At 40.2% G+C, this 27,583-nt stretch overlaps 2 protein-coding genes across 10 annotated transcripts in view; both read right to left on the reverse strand.

Annotated features, from left to right (window-relative positions):
• LOC115693881 (disease resistance protein L6-like) overlaps nt 1-26,123 on the reverse strand; it is a 37,170-nt gene extending 11,047 nt beyond the window's left edge. Inside the window, exons 1-8 of one of the 9 annotated variants that reach the window (XM_056306412.1) lie at nt 25,480-26,119; nt 24,276-25,371; nt 16,467-16,754; nt 10,866-10,973; nt 10,677-10,773; nt 10,542-10,603; nt 10,270-10,465; nt 9,814-9,875 (exon numbers count right to left, since the gene is read on the reverse strand). In XM_056306412.1, the coding sequence (XP_056162387.1) occupies nt 10,696-10,773; nt 10,866-10,973; nt 16,467-16,754; nt 24,276-25,371; nt 25,480-26,042 (2,133 nt within the window). In that variant the 5' untranslated portion in view covers nt 26,043-26,119 and the 3' untranslated portion in view covers nt 9,814-9,875; nt 10,270-10,465; nt 10,542-10,603; nt 10,677-10,695. Of the gene's footprint in view, nt 1-8,071; nt 8,678-9,304; nt 9,382-9,456; nt 9,688-9,790; nt 10,054-10,269; nt 10,466-10,541; nt 10,774-10,865; nt 10,974-16,466; nt 16,755-24,275; nt 25,372-25,479 lie in introns of those variants that run through there. The other 8 variants (XM_056306414.1, XM_056306416.1, XM_056306413.1 and 5 more) reach the window with 8 other exon arrangements.
• Nucleotides 402-26,355, reverse strand: LOC130136236 (disease resistance protein L6-like). The gene is made up of 3 exons (XM_056306427.1): nt 26,249-26,355; nt 1,546-2,215; nt 402-1,437 (listed from the first exon to the last, which is right to left on the reverse strand). Exons 2-3 carry the CDS (start codon nt 2,106-2,108, stop codon nt 540-542), a joined length of 1,461 nt encoding a protein of 486 aa, XP_056162402.1. The 5' UTR covers nt 2,109-2,215; nt 26,249-26,355; the 3' UTR covers nt 402-539.
• Nucleotides 26,356-27,583: the final 1,228 nt, after the last annotated feature.

Genomic DNA, 27,583 nt, shown 5'->3' on the forward strand with positions numbered 1-27,583 from the left:
GCATGCCCGCAACATTTTATAAATGTCAGTTTTTCTCTAAAAGTACTCTGTCAAACATTCTGTTTTTGTAGTTTTTATCATTGCATTGAAGTTACCAAAAGGAGAGCATCCTCATCACAATACTACTAGGTATAGATATATATTAATCATCCATAACCAAGAAATTGCTCCTCAGTTATGTTCTAGAATTAGGCAAAAACAGCAATTAATCAAAAGAACTCTTTTGCGAGTAGAAGCAGCAAGTTTTTGGGGATATAAAACTAACAATTATTTTTATTTCAAACAAGAAAGGGAAGGTGTACCCACGTCATTGACCCAAACAAGTACAGAAGACTCTTACCTTGTTGTTGACAAGCACGTCTAGGGCTTCTTCATAAATCCACAGTCTGCTACGCTCTTGAGGCTCCTCTAAATTTTCTAGACGAACAATTTCCCTTCCAAGATCTCTCAGTTGATCATGCATAATTAGCGTGCCATCTTTGTCAATTTTAATTAGGGACCTAAGACTTAATACTTCGATCCCCATCCCAGGGAAAAAATCACAAGCATCCCACATATACATCGGACTTTGTTGAGATGATCCAATAAAAAAAACATGCAATATCCAAAAATATCCGTCGTTCATCAAAATCTAATACATCGTAACTTATCTTCAATGTCTCTTGCACTTTCTTATTAGGCATTTTCCTCAATTTCTTTGATGTATCTTCCCATGCTCCTTTTTTCTTTCCGCACAATAATGAACCTATAACTTCAAGAGCTAAGGGAAGCCCCCCAGTAATGGATGCAATCTCACGAGAGATAACCTCATAATCACTTGGAGGATAATCCTGTCGAAATGCATGTCTACTAAATAAAATCAACGATAGATCTAAAGGCAACTCGTTGAGTTCATACATGGGCCTTGCCCCAACCTTGTCAAGAATACTCTTATTTCTGGTTGTGATGATGATTACACTTCCTGCTGTAAACCAAGTACCGTCTCCGACCAAAGCATTCAAGTGAGTATCATCATCCATGTCATCGAGAAGAATGAGGACATTCTTGTTTGTAAATAGAGATTTGATTTTATCAATTCCCTCATCAACATTAAACACATCATCAAAATTTTCTCTTGCAATAGAAATGAGTTGCTTTTGTACGTATTCAATACCCTTGTGCTTAGATGTTTCTCGAATATTTGCCACGAATCTACGACAGTCAAAATGACTAGAGAGCTTGTTGTATAACACCTTTGCAAGAGTTGTCTTACCGATGCCGCCCATTCCATAAATTCCGATAATCCGTGTACCATTGAAGTTAACATTTATCAAACTCGTAATTTGTTCCACATGATCATCAATTCCCACCAATTGTTTAGGAACACTTAACTGGAAAAGTCTTTTTAACTCGTTCAAAACTTTTCTGACAACAAATTTAACCAATGTTCCTTCATGCCTATCAAATAACAATGAATTTCAGTTTAGAATAGCAATATGTATATTCTTTTTTAAGAAAGATCTATTTATGAAAAATTAAACAATGTTTTGTTGGAGAATAATGTACCCGTTATCAATTTTCTCCGATTCCCATCCTTTCAATGAGCTGACTTCTTGGAGTGCTTCTTCCCATTCCTTCACAACCATTTCATCCATATTCTTTTTATGCGCATCGATAGCATCTCTCCATTTCCCTGTCGGATGTTGCACCTGTGAGGGTTCCACTTTGTAAAATATGGGCAACACTATCTGCCCTTTACTTTTCTTGCGCTTCAACATCTCAGCTAGCTCGCGGAGGCACCATTTGCTTGAAGCATAGTTCTCCGAAATAATCGGGATCGAGATCTTAGAATTTGCAATACTGCAAAGAAGCTCCGGACCAATCTTCTCACCAACAGGGAGCTCATTGTCATCTCTAAACACATGAATTCCTGCATCGACAAGGCTATTATAAAGATGATCGGTGAATCCTTTGCGAGTGTCTTCCCCTCTAAAGCTCAAGAACACTTCGCAATAATTTCCTTTTGGCCTTTTGGTTCCGCCTTCATAATCACCTACTTGTGGAGAGGTCGATGAGGAAGACTCCCCATAGATTGGATCTTCTGAATGGGTGGGCTCTTTTCTTTTCATCTCGAGAGGACTGTGAAAGAGATTGATGGAGGAGGAAACAGAGGAGAGAAATATGGAATCCCGGATCTGGTAAAAGCAGAAATGTCTCTCCGGACTCAAAGTTGGAGCTACACTCAAACAAAAATAGAAACTCTCAGACAACTCATCAGAAGAAAATGGAGGAATCAAAGCAGGAAACAGAGAAGGGCAAGGAGTCGTCGACTAAGCGAGGAGTGCTCAAACAACACAATTCACCTAAGGCTATGATCTCCCCCAATCCTCAGTCTTCGACGTTGGATTCCCTACACACCACACAACACTTTCTACCGTGCGCGCTTTGAACAAGGCTTAGTTCTTGCCATCCACTGGTCCAAGACTCTTCACGCTAACTGAACCGCTGTGAGGCATGCCGCAGAAAGAACAGTCATTGCACTCGAAATTTCGGCAGCATCATGCGGAAGGTGTGTGGAACCCGACGAGCAAATACTTACATGCGCACATGCAATCACGCGCAACACTCACGCTCCGAGTTTAATGAAAGAAAATAGAAAAGAGAACTAACGAGCTATACTTTCATGCCCCTACTGGGATCTCCACCGATGCTCAGCATTATATGAGGAAGGCGCATGCCATGTGCTTTCATTGAGATCTGAGATCCAGCCACCACTGTCGTGACTTGGCTGGCCTTTTCTATTAATAAACAAAATAGAAAAGAAAACCAACTAGCAGTGCTCCATGCTCCTCGTGCTAACAAGAGATTCCGTTTATCCCCGAGGATTTTGTTAATAGAAATGTCTGGGGGACGCGTGAGTTTGTTCCGTCCACGATCAAACTATTATTTATTTCTCAAAAGAGATTGGTCTAGGAAAATAACTCTCCAAATAAATCCCTTCAGAAACAATTTTCTCGAACTACATTTCTCCATGCCACATCACGCCTACAGATTATCTAGTCATTATCCCACACGTAAATCACTTTTTATCTCTCTCCTTAAATTTATTTAACATTTTATGTGAACTTTATTTTGGGTACCGCGTATATAAATTCTCGGCGGATGATTCTCCACAATCGAATAAATATTTGGTGATACTTTTTTCAGGAAAATTATCCAAAAAGTTATAAACATGTTATACGTAGGCCAATTCAACCCTCAATCTTTCAATTGTGTCAATTAAATTATGAATCTTTTGACAACTTGTCAATTTAGTTCTAAACTTTTTAACTATCCTAATTTTGTCCTAAACATTGTGATAATTTGCAAGTTTATGTGGATTGGTGATATGCAGTGTGTGTTTGGCCGTGAGATGTGGTGGTGTGATAGTGCATTCGCGTATTGTATTCGCGTGCCAAGAATGTGTGATTGGGTGGCATGTTCGTGTGACGAGAATGTGAAATTGTGAAATGTGTGTGAGGTGTGCGTGTTTGGCAGTGTGTAGGTGTGGCCGTGTGACAAATGTGGTTTGAGTGGAACGAAGGTACTGGAATGTATGATTGGTTTGAAAAGTGAGACCCTGAGGCGTGTACGTTTACGGGGTGAGGTCCGTCCTGAGGCGTGTACGTTTACGCGGGACGATGCCGTCCCTGACGAGGTGACGATGCCCGGCCCGACGGGGTGACGATGCCTGACGTGGTCAGAAGACCGTTGGCCTGATGCGTTTTACGCGGGCGCGGTAGAAGGAAAGTGTGTGTAGGATTCCGTCCTGAGGCATGTACGTTTACGCGGGACGATGCCGTCCCTGACGAGGTGACGATGCCCGGCCCGACGGGGTGTCGATGCCTGACGAGGTCAGAAGACCGTTGGCCTGATGCGTTTTACGCGGGCGCGGTAGTGGTGGAAAGGTTGAGAATGAGCGAGAATTGGCTTGAGGTGCGAGGTTTGAGAAAGTGACGCGTGGTGTGAGTTGGTGTGCGAGTGTGTTTGTATCGCGTAATGCAGTGCGCGATTATGGGATAAAATCTGCTAGGCATGGTATGGGACGTGCCCAAGTAGGTTTTGCTTTATAATCGAGGCACGCGCGCGGCTGTGATGTACTGCTGTGGTATGATTGGCGTGTGTATTGATATGTGGAAAGTATGTGATGGCATGTGTGCAAGAATTGTATGTTGGGATTGTGGGCTAACGGGCATGGTGCGTATGCAGAGAGTCCAGGTATGTGTGAATGTTTGATTGCTGGTTGTGTGGTTGTTTGGTTGCGCGTTTGGATGTGTCTGGAATTACGTGATAGCCTAGATGGGGCTTAGGTTGTGTCTTATTGAGATGTGATCTCATGGTTGTTTCAACCAAACCATTTCAGAGCCCCCGCCTGAATGTCGAGGTTGAGGTCGACTCGGAGTCGTCTGGTGAGCAGACAGCTGCGGAGGATTCAAGTGGTGATGCCAAGGACAGTGAGTTAGAGTGGACGCCTTCGAGAGGGCGTAGGGGATAGTTCTGGGAGGACGATGCGCCCCATTTTTGGATAGTGCTGACCTAGAGAGCTGATCTTGATAATTTGGTGGTTTTGAATTTATAGTTCGGTGTGCTTATAAATTATTTTGTGGTTTGTATTGGCGGATGATGTAAATGTTTGGAAGTGTAATATATGCTTGGTGGTTTGTCGATTTGTTCCTTCCTGGTGTTCTCCAATTTTATTGTCCGGGATTTTTGATTGCTTCCGCCGAGATTTAACTCTGATGTTTGGGTTGGGTCGGCGACGTTCCTGGGACGTCGCAACAAATTCGACCGCAGCAGGGGATGTCGCGAGCTCGATGGGGATTCGGGGCGTGACATTTTAAGTTTCTTGATGAACCACGCTCTCTCAATTTCGACATATATTTGCAGAATGAAACTAGCTATAGGAACCAAGAAACCAAAACGGATTGCTCATGAACATAAGCTGCAATAGAATTTGATTTCACATATTCACCTCCAGCAGCGACAGAGTTAAGTGTCCTAATAACCTCTATCTTGGTCTCAAGATCAGGACTCCAGTCAATATATTGCATAGCCTGCTGCAACATTGCTGTCATAGCCTGTTGATAAGAAAATAGCAATAGCAATGCATATGTCACCATCCAATCAAGTCATGACTCGATTGTGTCTAGCGCACAATTACAACTTTGAGTTGAACATTTGATTAGAAAATTATTCATTCTAGAAAGAAAATACAGTTCAAAAAGGAACCGAAAGGGGTAATAGCAAGGTGCAATACAACTACAGCTATCTATATCAAGAGTATCCAAGCCAATTGAAAATACTTGCAACCAGCATGAGCACTATTATCCCCATATAAAGCATATCATGAAATGTATCCTAAACTTGACTTGAGAAAAGAGTCTTGTGATTCATACATTTGTAGGAGAACTAGAAGATGTGAAATTTGGGCATACATGGGGAAGAATCCAGAAACACAAGGCGAGAAACTGAAGAGGATTCCCCAATACTAGATTCTAGAGCACAAGCACCAGGCCTGGATTCTTGCATCTCTAGAGATTGCACAGAGCCAATACCCATATAGATATGCCAACATACACTCGTTAGATGGCATGTTACAACTACACACAACAACAGTTCAAGATAATTGAAATCCTAAACCAAATCTACTAACAAGGATTAGCATTTTGAATCACCCCTCTAGCACCCAATCTCAATTTTTTTTCTCCCTGGTTTCTTTTTTATGTAAAAGGTATAATAAGTAAGGCATCAAGGAAATACCTGTCCATCTAAAACAAAAAGAATCCATCCCTATACAAGAAAATTAAAATCGTAAACCAAATCTACTAACCAGAAATAAAATCAAAGAGGAGCACCAACTACTGACTTCACTAAACCCTGAAGAGATGATGAAACAAACTAAAACTACTTAACTTAAACAATGTGCCTTTTCTTAACTTAAACAATCTGCCTTTTCCCTTTGTCATTCTAGACTAAGGATATCTATCTTTCAATCCTTCACTCACATATGTTTACATCAATTCCAAAGGGAGGGTCCATCTTGTAAAAATACAAGTTCAAAGTATTTTGTTAGTAACTGCCTACTAGATACTAGTAGATAGTACCTCAATGTCCAGCTTATCCTCATAGCTTTGTGCATTATTTTCCTACTCAGTTGAAAGAGTTATTTCTCTGCTTTGTTAATGAGAACTTCCAATTAGTGTTCTTGATAGGATGCAACATCGGAAGATCTTACGTTGACTTGATAGATTAGGGAGATATTTACCGATAACTAATCTTAGTCGAATGTTTCCTTTAAGTTACCAAGTAATCTTTCAACAATTTCTACCTATTGAGTATGTTGTTTCCTCCTTTTTTTTTTGCTTTTGAGAGCAAGCGACAACACTAGGGGTTATGGTGGATACTCACTTTGTGCTCCTTTGGTGACGAAGACTCATTTATATTGATCAATTTCGCTTCATAAAGTAAATACAAGTACCCTGCTAGAAAGGATATCCCAGGCTAACTTTTTGCTTTTTACCCATTCTTTGTTTACACAGGAGCACCATTAAACTTCCACAGAAATATAAACCCCAATCTTCATTCATTAAAGAGTTCCAAAAGCACATCTTTTAAGCAATTCTACCAGATCTTGCCGACTTGAGTAATTTATTACCCGGGGAAAGTTAACTTCAATAATTAGCGCAAAAGGAGGTGGCAGACCCTAAAAAAAATCATTTGCAAGATAGTGCATCCGCTAAGTCAACAATGTCACACATATTCCATAATCATGGCACTAAACCAAGAAGTTTAGGTAAAAGCACTGAGAATCCCCTTATATAGTTGCCCAATACCATCACCTAGGACTAATACGTAAGCCAGCAGTTGACTAGCTAATTACTTGCCGCAAGGCTCAACCCAGCAAACTAGCAACTCGAAAAGCGGGATCCAAATTTCACAACAAAAGAGAGAGAGGCTGAGCACATAGCGATTAGCAGATTACACATCAAGTGTTCGACAAGATTTCTCACCAACAGAATGCTCATGCCAGCCTGCGTGCATCCTAGGCACAACCTAAAACACAATGAAAATAAACCTATAGACAATAAATTTGATTGCCAAAACCTAACACACGGGCCTCACACCACCATCAACCCAAACCCGCCCTCGCCCCTCAGAGTCTAGTCTAGGTGCTCAACCTCCGCAACATCGGGAGTCACGATCTTCTCCATGATCAGCTGCGCAACCCTGTCACCGACCTTCACTTCAAAGTTGACGTCCGAGAGGTTGAACAGGATTACCCCAACCGGGCCTCTGTAGTACGCATTGATCATGCCTGCACCAATGTCGATCGAATGCTTCCATGCCAAACCTGATCCCGGCGCTGAAGCAACAAATGTAAAGCGATTTGATTCCGCCCTCATTGATTATCCAGAACAAGGATTGAAAGAATGTTTTGCGGTAAGAAGTTGCAATTTACCAATTTGTGCGTATGTTCCTTAGGGCATTGTGATGCTCAGATCAGTAGGGACGAGCGCTTATCCTCTCCCCGACACTTCCGTCTCAGCCGCAATGTTTTTTATCCACAAACAAAGAAACCCACCTTCAGAAACCATCGCAAGTTCTCAACAAGGACCGAACTCGAGATTCTACGGAAAGTAAAATTTGTGGTCACGTTTTTTGCCTGGAAAGATCGTAGCCCACGTGGAGAGAGGGGACGCTTGCGAAGGCAAGACGGCCTTCCAGGACGGCTTCTTCCACAGTCAAAAGTTGTCGTGACCACAACTTTTTCCAATCTTTTCGGTTTCCATAAAGAAAATGAAGGAGCTGGAAATCTATAGGACAAGGTCCATCCCATATCAGATATCAACTTGGAGAAAAATAACGTCCTTTGAGAAAATAAAAAATGCAATTATCTTATTGAAATGAAGCTCCCTAGAAATAGGTGCCCATTTCAGATGTGAAATGACATGGAAAAGTAGCATTCATTAAACCTTTACTCTTTAGAGAGCTAATGTTATCCCCGCTGTTCGAAAAACACAAGCATCAGCAATATTTGTAATGCGAAACACAATTCTGTAACAAGGTGCTTATTTCTGTCCAAATGAGTGCACATCTCGTGCTGATACCAGTTCCAATGGTACAAGTTCGGGACCCCGAAAGCCCACAAATCTTCAATTAAAAGGGGGGTGGGGTTGGGGGCGAAAGAGGAAAGAAGAAAGATGAAAAGACCAAACTAAATTCCTATACAGAGTGTATTCAGTATATCACTTCAGTCTGAAACAAGCCCGGATCTGGTCCTCCTGCAAAATATGCAATCAAATCTAAGACAGCTACGCCAGAGTTCTATCATGAATATCTCCAGTCCCCACTTCAGACCACAATGTGAAACAGCATTCTTCGGGGGGAGAGAGAGAGATGCTCGAGGGGAGACAGATCATTTATTCAACTAAAAACATCTTCAACCTCTCAAAGCAGCCTCATGAACCGTGGTTTCCTTGGGGATTTGGTGACAACTTTTCTCGACAAGGTCAAGCAGCTTTTCCAAATTTGTTGCTCCTGAGTTAAAAATCTCATTGCTGTCCTTTGTCGTCTGGAAACTGACAATTCCTATTGGCCAGTCTATCTTTGCCACCAGGGACTTGGAAAAAACCATTAAGGAGAGATGCTTCTCAGCTTCCTAAAATGGTAATATAGAAGAGGTCATGCTGATAGAATATCAAACGAGCTTGCATAATTATCATTATATGGTCTATCTATCAAATGATAGTGTTGATTTAACAAATTGAGGCATGTGATTGATTAAAGCTCTCAACAACAGCAGTAAGAGAATCCAAAAACAGAGCTATTTTCCATGAGTGATTCAATCAATTGTAACACAGGAAATGGTGAGTGTTAATACTAGCAGAAAAGCTTGCTCAGCTATATCTAGCAATATGGCAGAGCTCCTCCCACCCTTCTAAAGCGCATTAGAATTTCAGGCTCCATGGCACAAGAAATGGTTTCACAATGCCAGACAACGACACTTACAGCTACAATAAGTTTATGAGCAGAAGTTGACTAAGCCAAGAGTACAAAACAAAACTATGAAGACAACATTCTCAAATCCATGACAAGCCTTTGGCTTTCAATGCACCAAAAGCTCTTTTACACATATTTTGGAACTTGTATCCAAGTCCAGCAACCATGCCCCAATCAGGGATCACAGGCAGAGAGGCTGCTCAGGGTAAAATGAGGGGTCTAGGCAATCATTCATAAAGAGTCACATTGATAAAAAAACATAAACAAAAGTTCCATATAATCAGACCTGGATACTGAGGCATAACAGCTCTGCAAGTCTCTTTAAGGTAATCCTTAAGCAATACTTCAAACGGCACTAATATTCTGCAGAAAATAGAGTGAGTCACATCTGAATGATGATCCAATGAAAAGAAGAAAAATGACAAGTTCTGTAATTACATGTTCGATGATTCTCCGAAGAGGCTCCTAGCTAAAGGTAGCTTGTATTGCCCAAGAGAAGCCAAAATTCTTCTGTTGACTATGATTGGGCCCTGTCTAAGATTTTCTGCCGCCTTCTTAACATGTCCATCTCCTAGCATGTTTTCTCATTCTCAAATTTCATCTTTGAAAGTACTTTAAAGAGGAGTCCATTGGATGACCTCCACCGCGACCAATTGTTTCAGCAGCAACCTGCGTTAAAATATCAAAGGCATGGTTAATCGAATTCTATGGCACATTATTGAGATATTGCAAGATGTACAACCAATTACCAAGAACAATTCAAAGATGGTACCTGAATTGGGGAATTTCTGAGAGATGTTTATCCTCTAAAGTGGCATTAAGAAGGCTTGACCGCATAGGTTCATGTGCCTTAGAACCTGCATTCAATTAAATCACAGAATGAACAGCTGTGCCTTGAAAAACTCAGTGAAGACTTGACAAGGAAAGAGCTTCAACGGTATCCACTGCTCTGGGTTGCCCTTCACTGATGGAATCTCATATATTGCCTTATAGTATCGACAAATCTCAAGGTAGTCATTGTTATGTGAGTAATACCTACATCGTTAACCACATAAATGCGAGGTATACTAAGATGTGAGTTCAAATCCATCAAGTACATCTGGAACGTCACAGTTTGCGATAAAGCTAGAAAGGAAGAAGAGTATGTGCCATATATATAGAGCCATAAAGTTTCATTGTACTTGATTGGCAAAAACAAATTAGCTAAAAGATAGTAGACACAACATCAGAAAAAGCAAAACACCAATTTACCGTATCATGAATCATAGTATATCCGTTTCAACTCCAGAAGAGACGGAATATCAGCTGGCGCTTGTTCCACAACGTTTTCACCTTCTTTAGGCTTTTTCTTCCCTTTAGAAGGATCTGCATCAAACACTCAGGGGCTGATCTTCCTGGAAAAGATATGTGCACAGACATAATCCTGGCAATCTATGCACAGACGAACCTGCAAAATCCATCGATCAGAAAACCAATCATAGTAATAGTGCATAAACGGCTAAAAGCAATACAAAAACCCGTACTTGTTAAAAAATCAAGGCAATCTTCTCTGTCTTTGCCGTTGCTCCAAAACTTTCTACCTGCACTTCAAACCCATCACAGGAATGTTGGACAAGGAAAAACCAATTACATGACAACAGAAGTCAAATTCAAGTTACCCCGATTTCTTGCATCAAATCAGTAGCTTCTGCTATAAGACCCTGTTCTTCCTTTATTTTTGCAAGTTTCTTGATCAACCTCAATTTCGACATATATCTGGCATGACAAAACTAGCTATAGAAACCACGAAACAAAAATAGATTGCCAATGAATATAAGCTGAAATAGAGTTTGATTAAACATATTCACCTTCCCAGCAGCGACAGAGTTAAGTGTCTTAATAAGCCCTATCTTGGTCTCAAGATCAGTTGTCTGGTCAACATATTGCATAGCCTGCTGCACCATTGCTATCACAGCCTGTTGATAAGAAAACAGCAACATGTTGGTCACCATCCAATCGAGTGAATGACTTTATCACATCTAGATCACAATTAAAACTTTGATTTGAACTATTCGATTAATAGCATGGAAAATTTGTCACTCTAGAATGAAAATATGGTCAACAAAGGAACAAAAAGGGACAATAGCAAGGTGCAATACAATTACATGTATCTCTATGAAGAGGATCCCTGCCAATTGAAAACTTGAAAACAGGACAAGCACTATAATATCCCCATAAAGGACGTATCATGAAACGTAACATGAACTAGACATGAAAAAAATGTGATGTGTATCAAACATGAGTAGGAGAACAGGAAGTAAAAATTTGGGTCAATCATGGGAGAGAATCCAGAAACACAAGGTGGGAAACTGACAAGGATTCCACAATACTAGATTCTAGAGGATTCCACCATACTAGATTCTAAAGCACAAGCACCAGACCTGAGATCTTGCATCCCAACAGATTGCCTAGAGCCAATTCCCACGTCGATATGGCAAGCACATTCCCACCTCGATAGTTATACATAGATGGCATGTCACGGCTACATAAAACGACTGTTCATTATCTAATCAGTACACATATGGGAGGCAATCCCTGCAGTATAAAATCTAACCTAAAGGTTGTTAAGATTGATCCTAAATGATTGAAATTGGACCATACTTTGAATCAATGATCATAAGACTACAGAAAATTAAGGTCTAAAATGATAGATTCTTGATCTTTTTTCTGTACTAACACCTGTGTGTTATCTTTGAAAAGAGGGAATGAATCTCAAAAGTAGAAGACAAAAGCAGGAGCATCACCACAGCAGAAGCACATCACTGAAGAAGCTCTCCTACCTCTTAAAGAAAGTTAACTAGAGAAGCATCTGGGGCAAAAGTAAAGAAGAGAATGAAACAATCGCAAAACCAGATGACAGCAGTGAAAACAAGAAGACAGGAGGATGAAAGAAATAAACAGGGTAAAGAGCTATATGCTATGACGTAAAAAAAAATTCCGTCCCCAGCCAGAAGAGATGGTTGCCGCACAAAGTTGTTGGCATTGTGCTGCACTGCTGTTTGTGGAGGCACAGAAGACCTTCCATTACCCCAAGCCAAGCTCTCATGAAGATAGAGCCCACTTCCAACTCCAGCAATAAAAAGTTATTCTTACTCCAGCGAAAGGCTTATGGATTCACCCAAGTCTGTGTAGAAAGTATCTTCAGCGTTGCCACAACCACCAATTAAATCTTCCATTCAATCTAATTCAGGAAGAAGGCAGCACCTCTTTCTCATTTATAACCCCTCAAGGTTCAATCCCCAAAGTTGGCCCTAATTAGCAGGTTTGGCCTTTAGATATTGTTTTAGACTCACAATGGGTCATGGACAATGAGAATTGGGGCCTAATTTCATTTACTATGAGGTTGAGTCCTAATTAAATAGGCAAAGTATGATATTTGGGACTGGGATTAGGAATTCCATTCTACATCTCCAATGATCCTACTCCTGATCCCAACTGGGAATGATTTCAATGGAACCAGCTTCCATCTTTTTAATTGCATCCTACACGGATAGCTTTCCTAAAAACGATTTTCAAGGTAAAAATCTTCTATAGGTATAATTATTAGCCACTAGTCATAATGCTCTGACTAATCTAGAGGAACTTATCAGCATTCAGCATAGCATAACAATGATGATGTACCATCAATAAAGAGTGAAAATTCCATCAGCTTATCACCCAAAAATCAGAGATGAAAAGGCAAATACTTGGACATAGGTTAACCTCGACGACCCCATTCCCTCCTAACAAGGGAGTGTACGACACTTCTTTTATTACATGAATGTTTGGGAGCAACTAAATACAGGAAAAACAACTTAACATGTATGAATATCCAAGTATCAGTGTCATCAAATAACTTTGACTCCTTTAAATCGTTTGAAGAGGAAGGCAAAGAGTGTTTTGAGCTAGGAAGACAAAAGTTCATGCCCCAAGAACTAGGTAGACGACTGAACACAATAATCTTGCCTCCTGCTTTTTTAATATTCCTTTCACCACCAGCAAACATAACACATGCTGTGTTCATGCTAGGGAGAACAGTTATTGGAATGGAGAGGTGCAACCCATACTCATAATTCATCTTTAATCGATTGTACATTAGTTTGTCAGTGGGTGGACAAACGCCAATCCCTGAATTAGTATTATTATGAATTACTCCTCTGGCACCCAATCTCAATTTCTTTTCTCCCCGGTTTCTTTGTTACATAAAAGGTATATTAAGCAAGGCACCAAGGAAATACCTATCCATCTAAAACAAAGAGAATCTATCCCTATACTACTGACTTCACTAAACCCTGAAAAAGACGATGAAACAAAAGATAAAACTACTTAACCTAAAAATTGTGCCTTTTCTCTTTGTTCATCACACACGTTTTACTTCAATTCCAAAGGTATATTCTTCACCAGGTAACCTCTCGACAACTTCTACCTATTGAGTTTGCTGTCTCCTCCAACGCCAAATGGTTATGGCGGAAACTCAGATTGTTGCTACTGAGGTGATGAAGGCTCGCCCGATATCAATCAATTTTCACTTCATAAGTAAGTGCAAATTCAAGAGGCCTGCCAGAAAAGATATCACCAGGGCTAATCCCTTTGCTTTTTGGACATATTTTACTTTTGTATACATACATAACACAGGCGCAACCATCAGACTTCCACAGGAACATCATCGAACCCCAACCTTTCCTTCATTAGAGGAAAAAGAAGAAGGAGAAGAAGAAGTAAACAGGCAGGCGAATCAAGCATCAGAAATTGGACAATTGCCAGTAAAAGGACGATTCGATCAAAAGGAAAAGGACTAACCATCTGGATCCGCTCCTAGAAATCGGAAGGCGAGCCTTCAGAAATTTGGCAAAATGGTCTGCGAGCACCATCGATTTGGAAGCCCCCCTCCTTGGGGGAAGGAAAAACAGGAGAGAGAAAGCGCGCCACTCGGTGAAACCTCCCTCGCCAAAACTTGTCCTCTTCTGTTTGTTTCTCTTCTTCGAGCGCACTGATGAGAGAGAAAACGAAACGGTTAAGTAAACAAAAAGTTGAGGGGAATAAAAAAAAGAGAAAAGAGTAAGAGAAAAGAAAGAAAGAATAAATGAGGGAATGGGAAGAGAAAATGGGGAGGAGATCCGAAACACCTTCTTCTGTCTGTGATCCTCCCCCTCACTGGCCCAGACGACCTCCGACCCCCGACCTCCACTTCAGCGGATCCCCGTCGCCGATGAACTTAAACGCAACAGGTCCGGTGATTCTCTAAGAGACGGGCAGTCATCAATACCAAAATATTGCATGGGTCCTAATCCCTCGAGCCCTCGAATTTCAACTAAATTTTCGCAATCTGTTAAAAAAAAAATGTGCAGCTTCTTTAAGTTCGAAAGGTCCACTGATCTAAGGGAAGAGCACCCTCTAATTTCCAAAGCTCTCAAGGATTCTGATCCATCAAGGCCTTGAATTTCAGTTACACTCTTGCAATTCCAAACCCAAAGGGTTCTCAGATATTTCAAACTTGAAAAGTCTAGCAATCGTCCGACTGACGTGCACTTAAAGATGTCCGACACTTGTGAGGATTTTGATCCATCAAGGCCTTGGATTTCAATTGAATTCACACAACTTGCTGCGGCGTTTGTTCCCTGCAGAATCTTTGAATTGGAAAGATCTAGCGATCCATCAAGCTGAGATGCCTCTGGGCTCATCAACTTCGAAGAATCTTCAATCCCATCAACCCTAGATATCTTCGGGCATTGCCCTGCATGTAAGTTGGATAGGCAATGTGAACCTTCCACGCTGATGACTTCTGTGAGATCAAAGCACCCGCAGAGATGCAAATATGATAAGTGCTTCAAGTTTGGCAAATTCGTGAATGCTTTCAATTTTGTGCAACCTTTAATAGCAAGCTCCGATAGTCCAATGGGAAGCTCTGGGACACGTTCAAGCCAAGGGCAATCATAAAAATTGAGTTTCTTGAGATGGGTTAGCTGGGAAAGATGGGGCAACGACAGCCTCTGGCAAGTGATAGTTAGAGCTGTTAAGCAAGAGGGTAGTTCTGGTAATTCTTGGAGCTTTCGACAACGTCCAACGCTGAGCTCTTGGAGAGAAGAGAGCTTAGAAATGCTTTCTGGCAAGCCCGAAATGCCTGATTCATCTAAAGAAAGCTTCTCTAGCGAAACCAATTCGCATATATTGCTAGGTAGTTGTTCTAGTTTTTCGCATTCTCTAGCTTCCAACTTTTGGAGTTTTGCCAACTTCCCGATGACATCAGGCAATTCTGTTATGTCAGTTCCACTAATTTTCAAGATCCTCAAATTTGGCATATTTCCAATGCCTTTAGGTAATTTCGTAATCGATGTGCATTTTAAGTTCAGCTCAATCAATGATGCCAATTTTTCAATCGAATCAGGGATCTCTGTCAATGAGGAGCAGTAACCTAAGGACAAGCTTTGCAGAGATGCTAGATCGCCAATGGAGCTGGGTATGCGGGCTACCAGTGTACACCTAGTGGCATACAAAGTCTTGAGGTTCTTCATGGAACCAATGAATTCAGGTAATTCTTCAATTGCTGAACAAGATAAGTCCAATAAAGTTAACGAGACAAGGGATCCCATAGATTTAGGAAGTTGAGAAAGTCGTTTACAACTTCCAGCATGTAGAGTCTCCAGCTTCATCAAACAACCTTTCAAAATAGGAATCTCTTGTATATCGGTGTTATTTATGCGAAGCTCCCTCAATTTTACCATTCTACCTATTCCTATTGGTAGCTGCTTGAGTCTTTTACAATAAGAGACATCCAAGGAAATGACGGTCTCGATGTCCCCAATAGAAGGATGAATCTCTTTCAGATTCCCACAATTTGCAAGAATCAAAATCTCCAAAGTTTCGAAAGCAGACAAGTCGGGAGTTCTTCTCAAATATTGACAATTCTCAAGGTTGAGAACTTTGAGTTCGGTTGCCATCTAGAACAAAGAAAGGATACCTTAGTGTGAATGGACCCTTGCAGCCTGTGATTTTTCACTACTCCTTATGTTTTTGACTTTTTAGAATTCCTCAAAAAATACCCATGCTCCTGGACTATTTCACAGTTGTCTTATTTAATTTTAAATGTCTTTTTTAGTAGTGTTTGGCAACGCCAACATATAAATGTTTTTTAAGAATATCAATTGCAAAAGAATTTTGGGAATGTACAAGTGCTGAGTGCATTTATTTTCGTATAACATTTCAAAGGGAATATTTATTGATTTGACAAAAGCAACTTTTATTATCCAAAAGCAGATGACAGATTCAAATGGGAGAGAGATGCAGTCATTGGGCGCCATGTTTTCCTTCAATAGTATGAAATAAAAGAGAAACGGGCTAGTTTAATTATGAAAATCAATTTTCAAATGTTATATGTACAAGGAAAAAAAATGTTTTATTGAAAATACTTCAATGCCTTATTTACATCTTACCTTGAGTGGAACCCATCCTCCCCAGTCCTCCGAAATTGCACTGTTAAACAGATTGAGTACAACTAATTTCTTCGGATGAAAGTTGGCCGCAGTAAAATCCGAGGGACAACCCGCCCATTGAAGCCATCTTAATTTAGGAAGTAAGCTTTGGAAATCTCCGGTGAAATTCGCACCATCCGCTAGAAGGAACCTCAAATTGGTCATTTCTTGAAATTGTTCAGCTATGTATCTTCTTCCTATACCACATTTGCCAAGAGAAAGTGCCTCAATCTTTCTAGTGCCCTGCAACTTGGAAACATTGTGGACCATAAGTTTTAAATGATGAGATGAGATCAACTAATGTAAAATAAAATGCCCCGATTTCAATTTGCTATCATACTATCATGGTGTAGGCTTCTCCCTTTAAATTTTGTGAAATGACATGTTGTGATTGCATACTATTTATCTAATCTATGTATAGATGAGAAGCTCAAGCGGTTGTTCCCAAAGTTTTCCTCTTCCAATTATGCCCTTCGCAATTTGCACATTGTGAATTCCCAAAATTTGCATCCATTTGCAATTACAATAGCAGGCCTCTCTTTATGGATACAGTAATTCAAATATATCTATGAAAATTCCTGCCATTTATATGTGAAATAACACTACATTTACTCCTATCCTATATATGTGAACCGATACGACTCAAACGGTCCAAATACATCTATCAAACTTGCCATCAAAGCATGTATCAAAATTAAAGAATCCCAATTGTAGAATACCCCCACTCTTTCTAGTATACTTCATTTGCAAGTCTAAATATCAAAATGAAAACGAGAATGTCATTGCAAAAGGTACACGTGTTTTACGTTCCTTTCTTATTATGTGTTTCTTCGCTGAGGGTTTTGCATTGTACATGGAAGGAAAATTGATAATATCGAATGTTCTATACATGATTCTTACTTTCTTTTTGTTAAATATGTCTTGAATTTTATGTTCTCGGTCCGGTTCAACACCCGATCCGACATATTTTTGTGCGACCCGAAAATTGAGATTTAGTTTGCGACGCGGAGAGTTGAGCCGATAGGCCTAACTCGTAGTAAGTGAACAAATCTCTATGGCGATCCGCTCAAGCTGGAGCAAGCGAACCAATGTCTCGGGGGGGTTCGGGGGCGTAGCCCCTGAGGAAAAATTTCGGGAGCTCTATTTATACTGCGGCTAGGTTTTCTCATTGATGTAGAGAATTTTATTTTCAGAGAGTTTTGTAAGCCGTGAGCTTTTGTCGTTGTTTCGACTTCTGAAAACTGTACTCTATTTGATTATAGTGGAATCTTGTCTTGCCTCGCCCGTGGACGTAGATCACGTTGTGATCGAACCACGTAAATCCTCGTGTTCTGTGTTTGCTTTTCCGCGTTTGCTACAACAAACTGGTATCAAAGCTGCGTCCGATTCTAGGGTTCGAGCAAGATGGCATCTTTGAAGTTTCAGATCTCATCTTTTGACGGACAGAACAATTTTGGATTATGGAGAATAAAGATGAAGGCTTTATTGAGGCGAGAGGGTACGGTTAGGGCGCTGGACGGAAAATATCCAGACGATATGACCTCGGCTGAGATTGAAGAGATGGACGAGAAGGCACATAGCGCGATCTAGTTGTCTCTAGATGACAAGGTTTTGCGAGAAGTCGCAGATGAAGAAACAGCGGCCGGTCTCTGGAAGAAACTGGAAAGTCTCTATATGAAGAAATCTCTAACATCGAGACTTTATTTGAAGCAGCGTCTTTATACCCTAAAGATGTGCGAAGGTACGTCTGTTCAGGAACACTTAGATGAGTTTAATAAAATTGTTCTGGATATGAAAAATTTAGATATTAAACTCGAGGATGAAGATCATGCTTTGATCATGTTATGTTCACTGCCTGCCTCATACGAAAATTTTGTAAACTCGATGCTTTATGGACGTGAATCCATAACTTTGGAGGACGTCAAAGCATCTTTGAATTCTGCAGAACTGAGAACAAAATTGAATGGGAATACCAGTGAAAATAAAGCAGATGGTTTGTTTGTGAGAGGCAGGACCAAGAGCAGGGATAAAGCTTTCCGAGGGAAATCTGTTGGCTGTTCAAAATCTAAGCCACCTGGAGACAAGATGAACGTTGAGTGCTGCTATTGTCATAAAAAGGAACATTACAAGTCAGATTGTCCTTCACTCAAGAAAAAGGATAAGCAGCATAGTCAAAAACAAGATTCGGCGAATGTTGCAAACGAAAATGAGGCTAATGCGTCAGATAGTGTTCTTACGGCATGCTCTGCTGTTAATTTGTCCAATGATGTTTGGATAATGGATTCGGGAGCATCATATCACATGTGCCCAAACAGGGAATGGTTCACCACATACGAGCCATTGAATGGTGGATCAGTCTTGATGGGGAATGATGCTATATGCAAAGTCGTGGGTATTGGTACTATTCGGATTAAGTGCCACAACAAAGCAGTAAGAACCTTAACTGAAGTAAGACATATACCAGACTTGAAGAGAAACCTTATCTCGTTGAGCAGTTTGGATTCCATTGGGTGTGTGTACTCAGGTGGAGGTGGAGTTCTCAAAGTTACAAAAGGCAATCTGGTTGTGATGAAAGGAAGCAAGGTGAATCACTTATATCATTTGCAGGGTAGCACAGTTATGGGTCCTTCGATTGGCACAAGCAATTCCGTTTCTGATAATGATAGAACGAAATTGTGGCACATGCGTTTGGGCCACATGAGTGAGCGTGGCATGTCAGTTTTGAGTAAACGTGGTTTACTTTGTGGGGAGCAGACGACCTCGCTAGATTTCTGTGAGCATTGTGTTCTTGGCAAGCAATGCAGAGTCAGATTCAGTACAGGGACGCATTCGACAAAGAGCACACTCGACTATATCCATTCCGATTTATGGGGACTAGCACAGGTTCCATCTAAGGGTGGAGCTCTTTACTTTGTGACGTTCATTGACGATTATTCCAGGAAGGTTTGGGTTTACTTTCTGAAAAGAAAAAGTGATGTGTTTGAAACCTTCAAGAAGTGGAAAGCTCTTGTTGAGAATCGACACGGGGAAGAAGATCAAACGTCTTAGGACCGATAATGGTCTTGAGTTACGTGGTGGCGATTTTAATGAATTACGTGCAGATGCGGTATTGTTCGACACCGTACAGTTAGACACACTCCACAGCAGAATGGAGTGGCAGAACGTATGAACAGAACTCTATTAGAGAGAGCAAGATGCATGCTCTCTAATGCTGGCATGGAAAAGGATTTTTGGGCTGAAGCTGTTAACACGGCTTGTTATCTGGTTAATCGCTCTCCTTCAACAGCAATAGAATGTAAGACTCCTTTTGAGATGTGGTCAAGTAAGCCTTGTGATTACTCTAATCTAAAGGTTTTTGGATGGTAAGTTAGAACCTAGAGCAAAGAAATGTATTTTTGTTGGGTATGCTGATGGGGTGAAAGGTCATCGTTTATGGTGCCAGGAACCTAACTCACCTAAGTTCATTATTAGTAGGGATGTTACATTTAATGAAATGCATATGCTTGATCAAAGGAAAGTTGCTGATGAGTTTGCAGGAAAACATGAGAGTGATATGAATGAGGTGGAGGTTCAGGTGTTTTGAACGAGCAAAATGCTCCTGTTGATTCAAGTTCAAATGAGGAAGCTGTAGATGAGGTGGAGCAGCCATACTCTATTGCTACTGGCAGAGAAAGGAGGCAGACTCGGCCTCCTCAGAAATATGGGTTCTCTGATCTGGTGGCTGATGCTCTTACGACAGCAGAAGATATGGGTATTCAGGAACCTTCTACCTATACAGAAGCTGTTACTTGCACAGAATCAGAGAAATGGGCTATTGCTATGGTTGAGGAACTTGAATCACTTCACAAGAACCAGACTTGGGACTTGGTGCAGTTGCCTTAGGGAAAAAGAGCCATCGGGTGTAAATGGGTCTTCAAGAAAAAGGAAGGAATTCCAGGTGTTGAAAATGCTAGATGCAAGGCTCGGCTCGTAGCTAAAGGCTACAACAAGAAGGAGGGAATTGATTATGACGAAGTTTTCTCCCCTGTGGTAAAACACACTTCCATTCGTGTGTTGCTGGCTATAGTTGATCAATTTGACTTAGAGCTTGAGCAACTTGACGTGAAGACTGCTTTTCTGCATGGCGAGCTTGAGGAAACTATTTATATGGCCCAGCCCGAGGGCTATTATGTAGAAGGCAAGGAAGATCATGTTTGTAAATTGAAGAAATCCTTGTATGGTCTGAAGCAGTCACCAAGACAGTGATATAAGAGATTCGACAGCTTTATGATAGGGAGCGGTTATCACAGGAGCAACTATGATAGTTGTGTCTACTTCAGGAAGGGTTCAGATGGATCCTTTGTCTATCTTCTCTTATACGTGGATGACATGCTCATTGCTGCAAAGAACATGTCAGAAGTGTTGATCTTGAAGAAACGGCTCAGTGAGGAGTTCGAGATGAAGAATCTGGGTCCTGCTAAGAAGATCTTAGGAATGGAGATTCAGAGGGACAGGAAAGGAGGGAAGTTATATCTCTCGCAGAGGAGTTATATTGAGAAGGTACTTGAGAGGTTTGGCATGCAAAACGCTAAGCCCGTGAGTACACCGTTGGCATCCCATTTTAGACTTTCAGCTCTACATTCACCTCAATCAGAGGTCGAGGAGGCTGCGATGTCTCGTGTCCCATACTCCAGTGCAGTCGGTAGCATTATGTATGCTATGGTATGTACTCGTCCAGACATTGCGCAGGCAGTTAGTGTGGTTAGTAGATATATGGCGCATCCTGGAAAGGCCCATTGGCAGGCAGTGAAATGGATACTTAGGTATCTTAGAGGCTCCGCAGAGTTGGGCCTAGTGTTTGATAGAAACAGTTCCAACGATACCTCAATCGTGGGATTTGTGGATTCCGATTATGCAGGTGATCTCGATAAGAGGAGATCTTTAACTGGCTATCTTTTCACACTATCTAGTTCGGCTATTAGTTGGAGGTCAACTTTACGGTCGACAGTTACTTTGTCTACTATAGAGGCAGAGTATATGGCAGCAGCAGCAGCAGCAGCAGAAGCAGTGAAAGAAGGTATTTGGTTAAGGAATCTTGTTTAGGAACTTGGGATCCAGCAGGAAGACAATTCGGTTGTTTTGTGACAATCAGAGTGCTTTATACTTGATTAGAAATCAAGCATATCATGAGAGGACTAAGCACATCGATGTCAGGTATCACTTTATTCGAGAGGCAGTTGCTGAGAGAAATATGACGGTAAAGAAAATTGGTACAATGACAATCCTGCCGATATGTTGACTAAGTTAGCCTCGCCAACAAGTTTAAGCATTGCTTGAACTTGATTGGCATGCTCGATTGAGTTTGCCCCTTCTGGGGCTTTGGTGGAGAGGTAAATGACAGTTCTACATTTGTTTTTTGAAGTGGATATGTTTTTTCGTTGCAGCCCTTGTTTCCTACACCGAGTTAGCTCACGTAGGCTTAAGGATGCCGAGAGAATGTGTTCGGCTTCTTGACTATTTTATTTTGGGAAATTCAAGCCAAGGTGGAGATTTGTTAAATATGCCTTGAATTTTATGTTCTCGGTTCGGTTCAACACCCGACTCGACATATTTTTGTGCGACCCGAAAATTGAGATTTAATTCGCGACGTGGAGAGTTGGGCCGATAGGCCCAACTCGTAGTAAGTGAACAAATCTCTATGGCGGTCCGCTCGAGCTGGAGCAAGCGAACCAATGTCTCGAGGGGGTTCGGGGGCTATGCCCCCGAGGAAAAATTTCGGGAGCACTATTTATACTGCGGCTAGGTTTTCTCATTGATATAGAGAGAGAATTTTATTTTCAGAGAGTTTTGTAAGTCGTGAGCTTTTGTCATTGTTTCGACTTCTGAAAACTGTACTTTCTTTGATTATAGTGAAATCTTGTCTTGCCTCGCCCGTGGACGTAGATTACGTTGTGATCGAACCACGTAAATCCTCGTGTTCTGTGTTTGCTTTTCCGCATTTGCTACAACACTTTTTATTACTATAGATGTATGACGCTATCTTTTCCTTGTCGTGTTGATTTTGTTACAGTGTAGTAGTAGTCATCTAAATTTTGATCAATTTTCCCATAGGTTAATGAGATCTTCCGTATGAACAGATTGGACATGAAGATCAATAAAATTGTATTCTTAAGGAACTCTAGTCTTTTACATTTTTCTTTTGTTGAAACCTAATATTTTAGGAACTCAAATTCATTTTTTTATTTTAGGTGATGAATTTCACATTGAGCTCAAATAATGAGAGTCAATAATAACTTTTCCTTCAAACTTTTATTCTTTCATATGAGACGCTACTTGTTTTCATATTATAAGTTTCTTGTTTATTTATTGTAATTTTGTCATCAACTTCATAGATACCTTTTTTTTTTTCACTTCTAAGCAGTGTTCTATTCAGTTGATTACATTTTCCTTCGTGCAAAAATATGCTCGCTGGAAAGCATTGGTAGCATTTTTTTCAATAGTCTTGTTATTTCATTATGTTTTGCATCTCAACGTTTATATTTAGTTTTTCTTAACTGAGGATACTCATGACATTTGCACATGCTTGTTTGATAATTATACAAATCATCCATATGTTATAATTGCTTTTAGTGGATCACCTTTTAACTTTCATGCTAATAATGAAAATTTATCATCACACGAAATTCAAAACCATATTTACTTTGCTTAATAATACCAAAAATCCTAAACTGGTAGACTTCTTCCACATTTACCCCATACTAATTTTCAAGTCATAAAAAATCTTAAACTAGTAATCCCTATCACATTTACCCCAAATTAATTTTCGTTTCTCAAAAATAAGATAACGGTATACATGTTAACTAAATCTTTGCTAAATAAGATGCTCACTTGGAGTTGAACAATAAACAAATAAGTATAATTGCACGATAGCTTATATTTAACAATAAATAATATCGGGGAATCAATAGAAAAATTATTTATCGTCACAAAAAGAAAAGGTATTAGCATATTTATAGAAAGAAACTATCCGCTATTATGAAAAGTCTATACAACGAAAATAATATATATCTAAAGGGTTATATTACATGGTTGCTCATATATAATAAATTAATACGATTACCACATCAACAAATTGACGATGTCAACTAACGATTGACCGCCAAGGCTCGATTGCCAAAAAAGTGGAAGTTAGAGGACTATATTGAGCAAAAACAAAAATAGATGGGGGACTATATTGCACAACCAATAATACTTGGGGCATACACTTAACCCAACTTAACAAATACAAGAACCAAGATAGCTAAATCATCACAAATGAATGGACGTCTCATTTATCATACCAAACAACTCATAAGAAGTCAATACTTAGTAAAAAAAAGAAAAGAAATAAAAGATCTCACAAGAAACCAAAAGACGAACCCAAACATCAAACGCGTGCATCAAACAAATATGTGGGAAATGCATGCCCGCAACATTTTATAAATGTCAATTTTTCTCTGAAAATACTCCGTCAAATATTATGTTTTTGTAGTTTTTATCGTTGCATTGAAGTTACTAAAAGGAGAGCATCCTCATCACAATACTACCAGGTAAAGATATACATTAATCATCTATAACCAAGAAATTGCTCCTCAATTATGCTTCAGAATTAGGCAAAAACAACAATTAATCAAAAGAACTCTTTTGCTAGTAGAAGCAGCAAGTTATAAGACTAACAATTATTTTTATTTCAGACAACAAAGGGAAGATGGACCCACATCATTGACTGAAACAAGTACAGAAAACTCTTACCTTGTTGTTGTCAAGCACATCTAGGGCTTCCTTATAAATCCACAATCTGCTACGCTCTTGAGGCTCCTTTGGATTTTCTAGACGAACTATTTCCCTTCCAAGATCTCTCAGTTGATCATGCATCATTAGCTTGCCATCTTCGTTAATTTTAATGAGGGACATAAGACTCAATACTTCGATCCCCGTCCCAGGGAAAAAATCACAAGCATCCCACATATAAGTCGGACTTTGTTGAGATGATCCAATAAAAAAACATGCAATATCCAAAAATATCCATTGGTCCTCAAGATCTAATGCATCGAAACTTATCTTCAACGTATCTTGCACTTTCTTATTAGGCACTTTCCTTAATTTCTTTGATGCATCTTCCCATGCTCCTTTTTTCTTTCCGTATAAGAATGAACCTATAACTTCAAGAGCTAAGGGAAGCCCCCCAGTAATAGATGTGATATTTCGAGAGATAACCTCATAATCACTTGGAGGATAATCCTTTCGAAATGCATGTCTACTAAATAAAATCAATGATTGTTCTAAAGGCAACTCCTTGAGTTCATACAGGAAGCTTGCCCCAACCTTGTCAAGAATACTCTTGTTTCTAGTTGTGATGATGATTGCACTTCCTGCTGTAAACCAAGTACCGTCTCCAACCAAAGCATTCAAATGAGTATCGTCATCCATATCATCGAGAAGAATGAGGACATTCTTGTTTGTAAATAGAGATTTGATTTTACCGATTCCCTCATCAACATTAGACACATCATCAAAATTTTCTCTTGTGTTAGAAATGAGTTGCTTTTGTACGCATTCAATACCCTTGCGCTGAGATGTTTCTCGAATATTTGCCACGAATCTACGACAGTCAAAATGACTAGAGAGCTCGTTGTATAACACCTTTGCAAGAGTTGTCTTACCGATGCCGCCCATTCCATAAATTCCGATAATCCGTGTACCATTGAAGTTAGCATTTATCAAACTCGTAATTTGTTCCACATGATCATCAATTCCCACCAATTGTTTAGGAACACTTAGCTGGAAAAGTCTTTTTAACTCGCTCAACACTTTTCTAACAACAATTTTAACCAATGTTCCTTCATGTCTGTCAAGTAACAATAAATTTCAGTTTAGGATAGCAATATGTATATTCTTTTTTAAGAAAGATCTATTTACGAAAAATTAAACAATGTTTTGTTGGAGAATAATGTACCCGTTATCAATTTTCTCCGATTGCCATCCTTTCAACAAGCTGATTTCTTTGAGTGCTTCTTCCCATTCCTTCACAACCATTTCGTCCATATTCTTTTTATGCGCATCTATAGCATCTCTCCATTTCCCTGTCAGATGTCGCACCTGTGAGGGTTCCACTTTGTAAAATATGGGCAACACTATCTGCCCTTTATTTCTCTTGCACTTCAACATCTCAGCCAGCTCGTGGAGGCACCATTTACTTGAAGCGTAGTTCTTTGAAATAATTGGGATTAAGATCTTAGACTGCGTAATACCGCAGAGAAGCTCCGGACCAATCTCCTCACCAACAGGAAGCTCATTGTTGTCTTTGAACACGTGAATTCCTGCATCGGCAAGGCTATTATAGAGATGATCGGTGAAGCCTTTGCGAGTGTCTTTCCCTCTGAAGCTCAAGAACACTTCATAATCATTTCCCTTCGGCCTTTCGATTCCGCCTTCATAATCATCTACATGTGGAGAGTTTGAAGAGGAAGACGCTTTGTAGATCGGATCTTCTGAATGAGTGGGTTCTTTCCTTTTCATCTTGAGAGGATTGTGAAAGAAATTGATGGAGCAGAAAACAGAGGAGAGAAATATGGAATCCCAGATTTGGGAATAGCAAAAATGTCTCGCAGGACTCAAACTTGGAGCTACATTCAGACAAAAATAGAAACTCTCAGCCAACACATCAGAAGAAAAATGAAGCAATCAAATCAGGAAACAGAGAACGGCAAGGAGTAGTCGATTACCTGAGGAGTGCTCAAACTACGCAATTCACCCACGGCTATGATCTCCCACAATCCTCAGCCTTCGACGTTGGATTCCCTACACACCACACAACACTGTCTAATATGCGTACTGAGTTCTTGCCATCCAATGGTCCAAGACTCTTCGTGCTAATCGAACCACTGCGAAGGCATGCTGCGGTAAGAACAGTCATTGCACGCGAAATTTCCGCAGCATCATGCGGAAGGTGTGCGGAATCCGACGAACAAAGACTGACATGCTCATGGGGTTCCGAGAGAAACATCACAAGAATGGACAAATGGATTCTTGAGGCTATGACAGTAGGATTTAACGCACCTCCGACAGAATTGGTTGCTGGTATACTTTGGCTGATATGGAAAGCTCGAAATTCCTATGTTTTTCAAGGTCGCAACCCAAATCCAGATACAATCGTGGACGACGCCCTCGCGCTGCAGAAGAGTTTCACGCTGCAATCCCAAACACCCAAGAGTTTAACAACGAAGAGCGGTGATTTACCGATTGGGTGGATGCCGCCGGGAAAAGGCCTTTCGAAGATGAATGTTTACAGATCGTGGGTTATCAGCCATAAATCTTTCAATTGTATCAATTAAATTATGAATTTTTTGACAACTTGTCAATTTAATCCTAAACCTTTCAACTGTCATAATTTAGTCTTAAATATTTTGATAATTTACAATCTTTTGACAAATTGTCAATTTAGTCATTTCGACTAAAATCGGCCAAAAATTGCTGACGTTGCAGTCTAGTCAGCATCGGCCGTCTTACGTGACACGGTAGACGCTATAGTGGACAGTTTTTACAATTTTTTTTTTAATTTTCTAAACTTTTGTATTTTTTTCCTTTATTTTTATTTTCTTTTCTTCTTTTTCCATTTTTACCTTCGGCGGCTATTGTCAGGCCTTGTCAATGGCCAGCAGAGGTCATTGGCCTCAGCGAGGGCAGCCCTTGCTAGCCCAAGAGTGGGCGTCCCTCACTCGAGGCCTGAGGCTGGCGATAGAGCTGTAAACGGTTCGGTTCGGTTCGATTTTCTTGAAAAACCGAACCGAACCGAACCGAACCGTTAAGGAAGCACCCCTGAACCGAACCGAAACTCGCTCGAACTGAATTGAAACCGAACCGAAAAACTGATTTGGTTCGATTCTGTTCGGTTCGGTTCGGATCAGTTTTCGGTTTCTTTTTTTTTTTTTTTTTGCTTTTTATTCATGGCCCGATTTTCTGTTTTTTCTTCTTCTTTTTTGCTTTTTATTCCTATAAAAATATTTTAGTCATTTACTTGGCAGCACAAATTGAAGGAAGTAACAATTTGTAAAGAGGAA

This window comes from Syzygium oleosum, unplaced genomic scaffold (genome assembly GCF_021117445.2).
Source record: "Syzygium oleosum isolate NSW1041296 unplaced genomic scaffold, Sole_v2.1 Sole_v2.44, whole genome shotgun sequence".
Classification (NCBI taxonomy): Eukaryota; Viridiplantae; Streptophyta; class Magnoliopsida; order Myrtales; family Myrtaceae; genus Syzygium; species Syzygium oleosum.

Excerpts from the sequence above, each read along its gene's own strand:
- LOC130136236 (XM_056306427.1), bottom strand. The coding sequence starts at position 2,108 with ATGAAAAGAAAAGAGCCCACCCATTCAGAAGATCCAATCTATGGGGAG. Across the intron at positions 1,438-1,545 it reads TCGGAGAAAATTGATAACGG|GCATGAAGGAACATTGGTTA; the intron begins GTACATTATTCT and ends GTTATTTGATAG.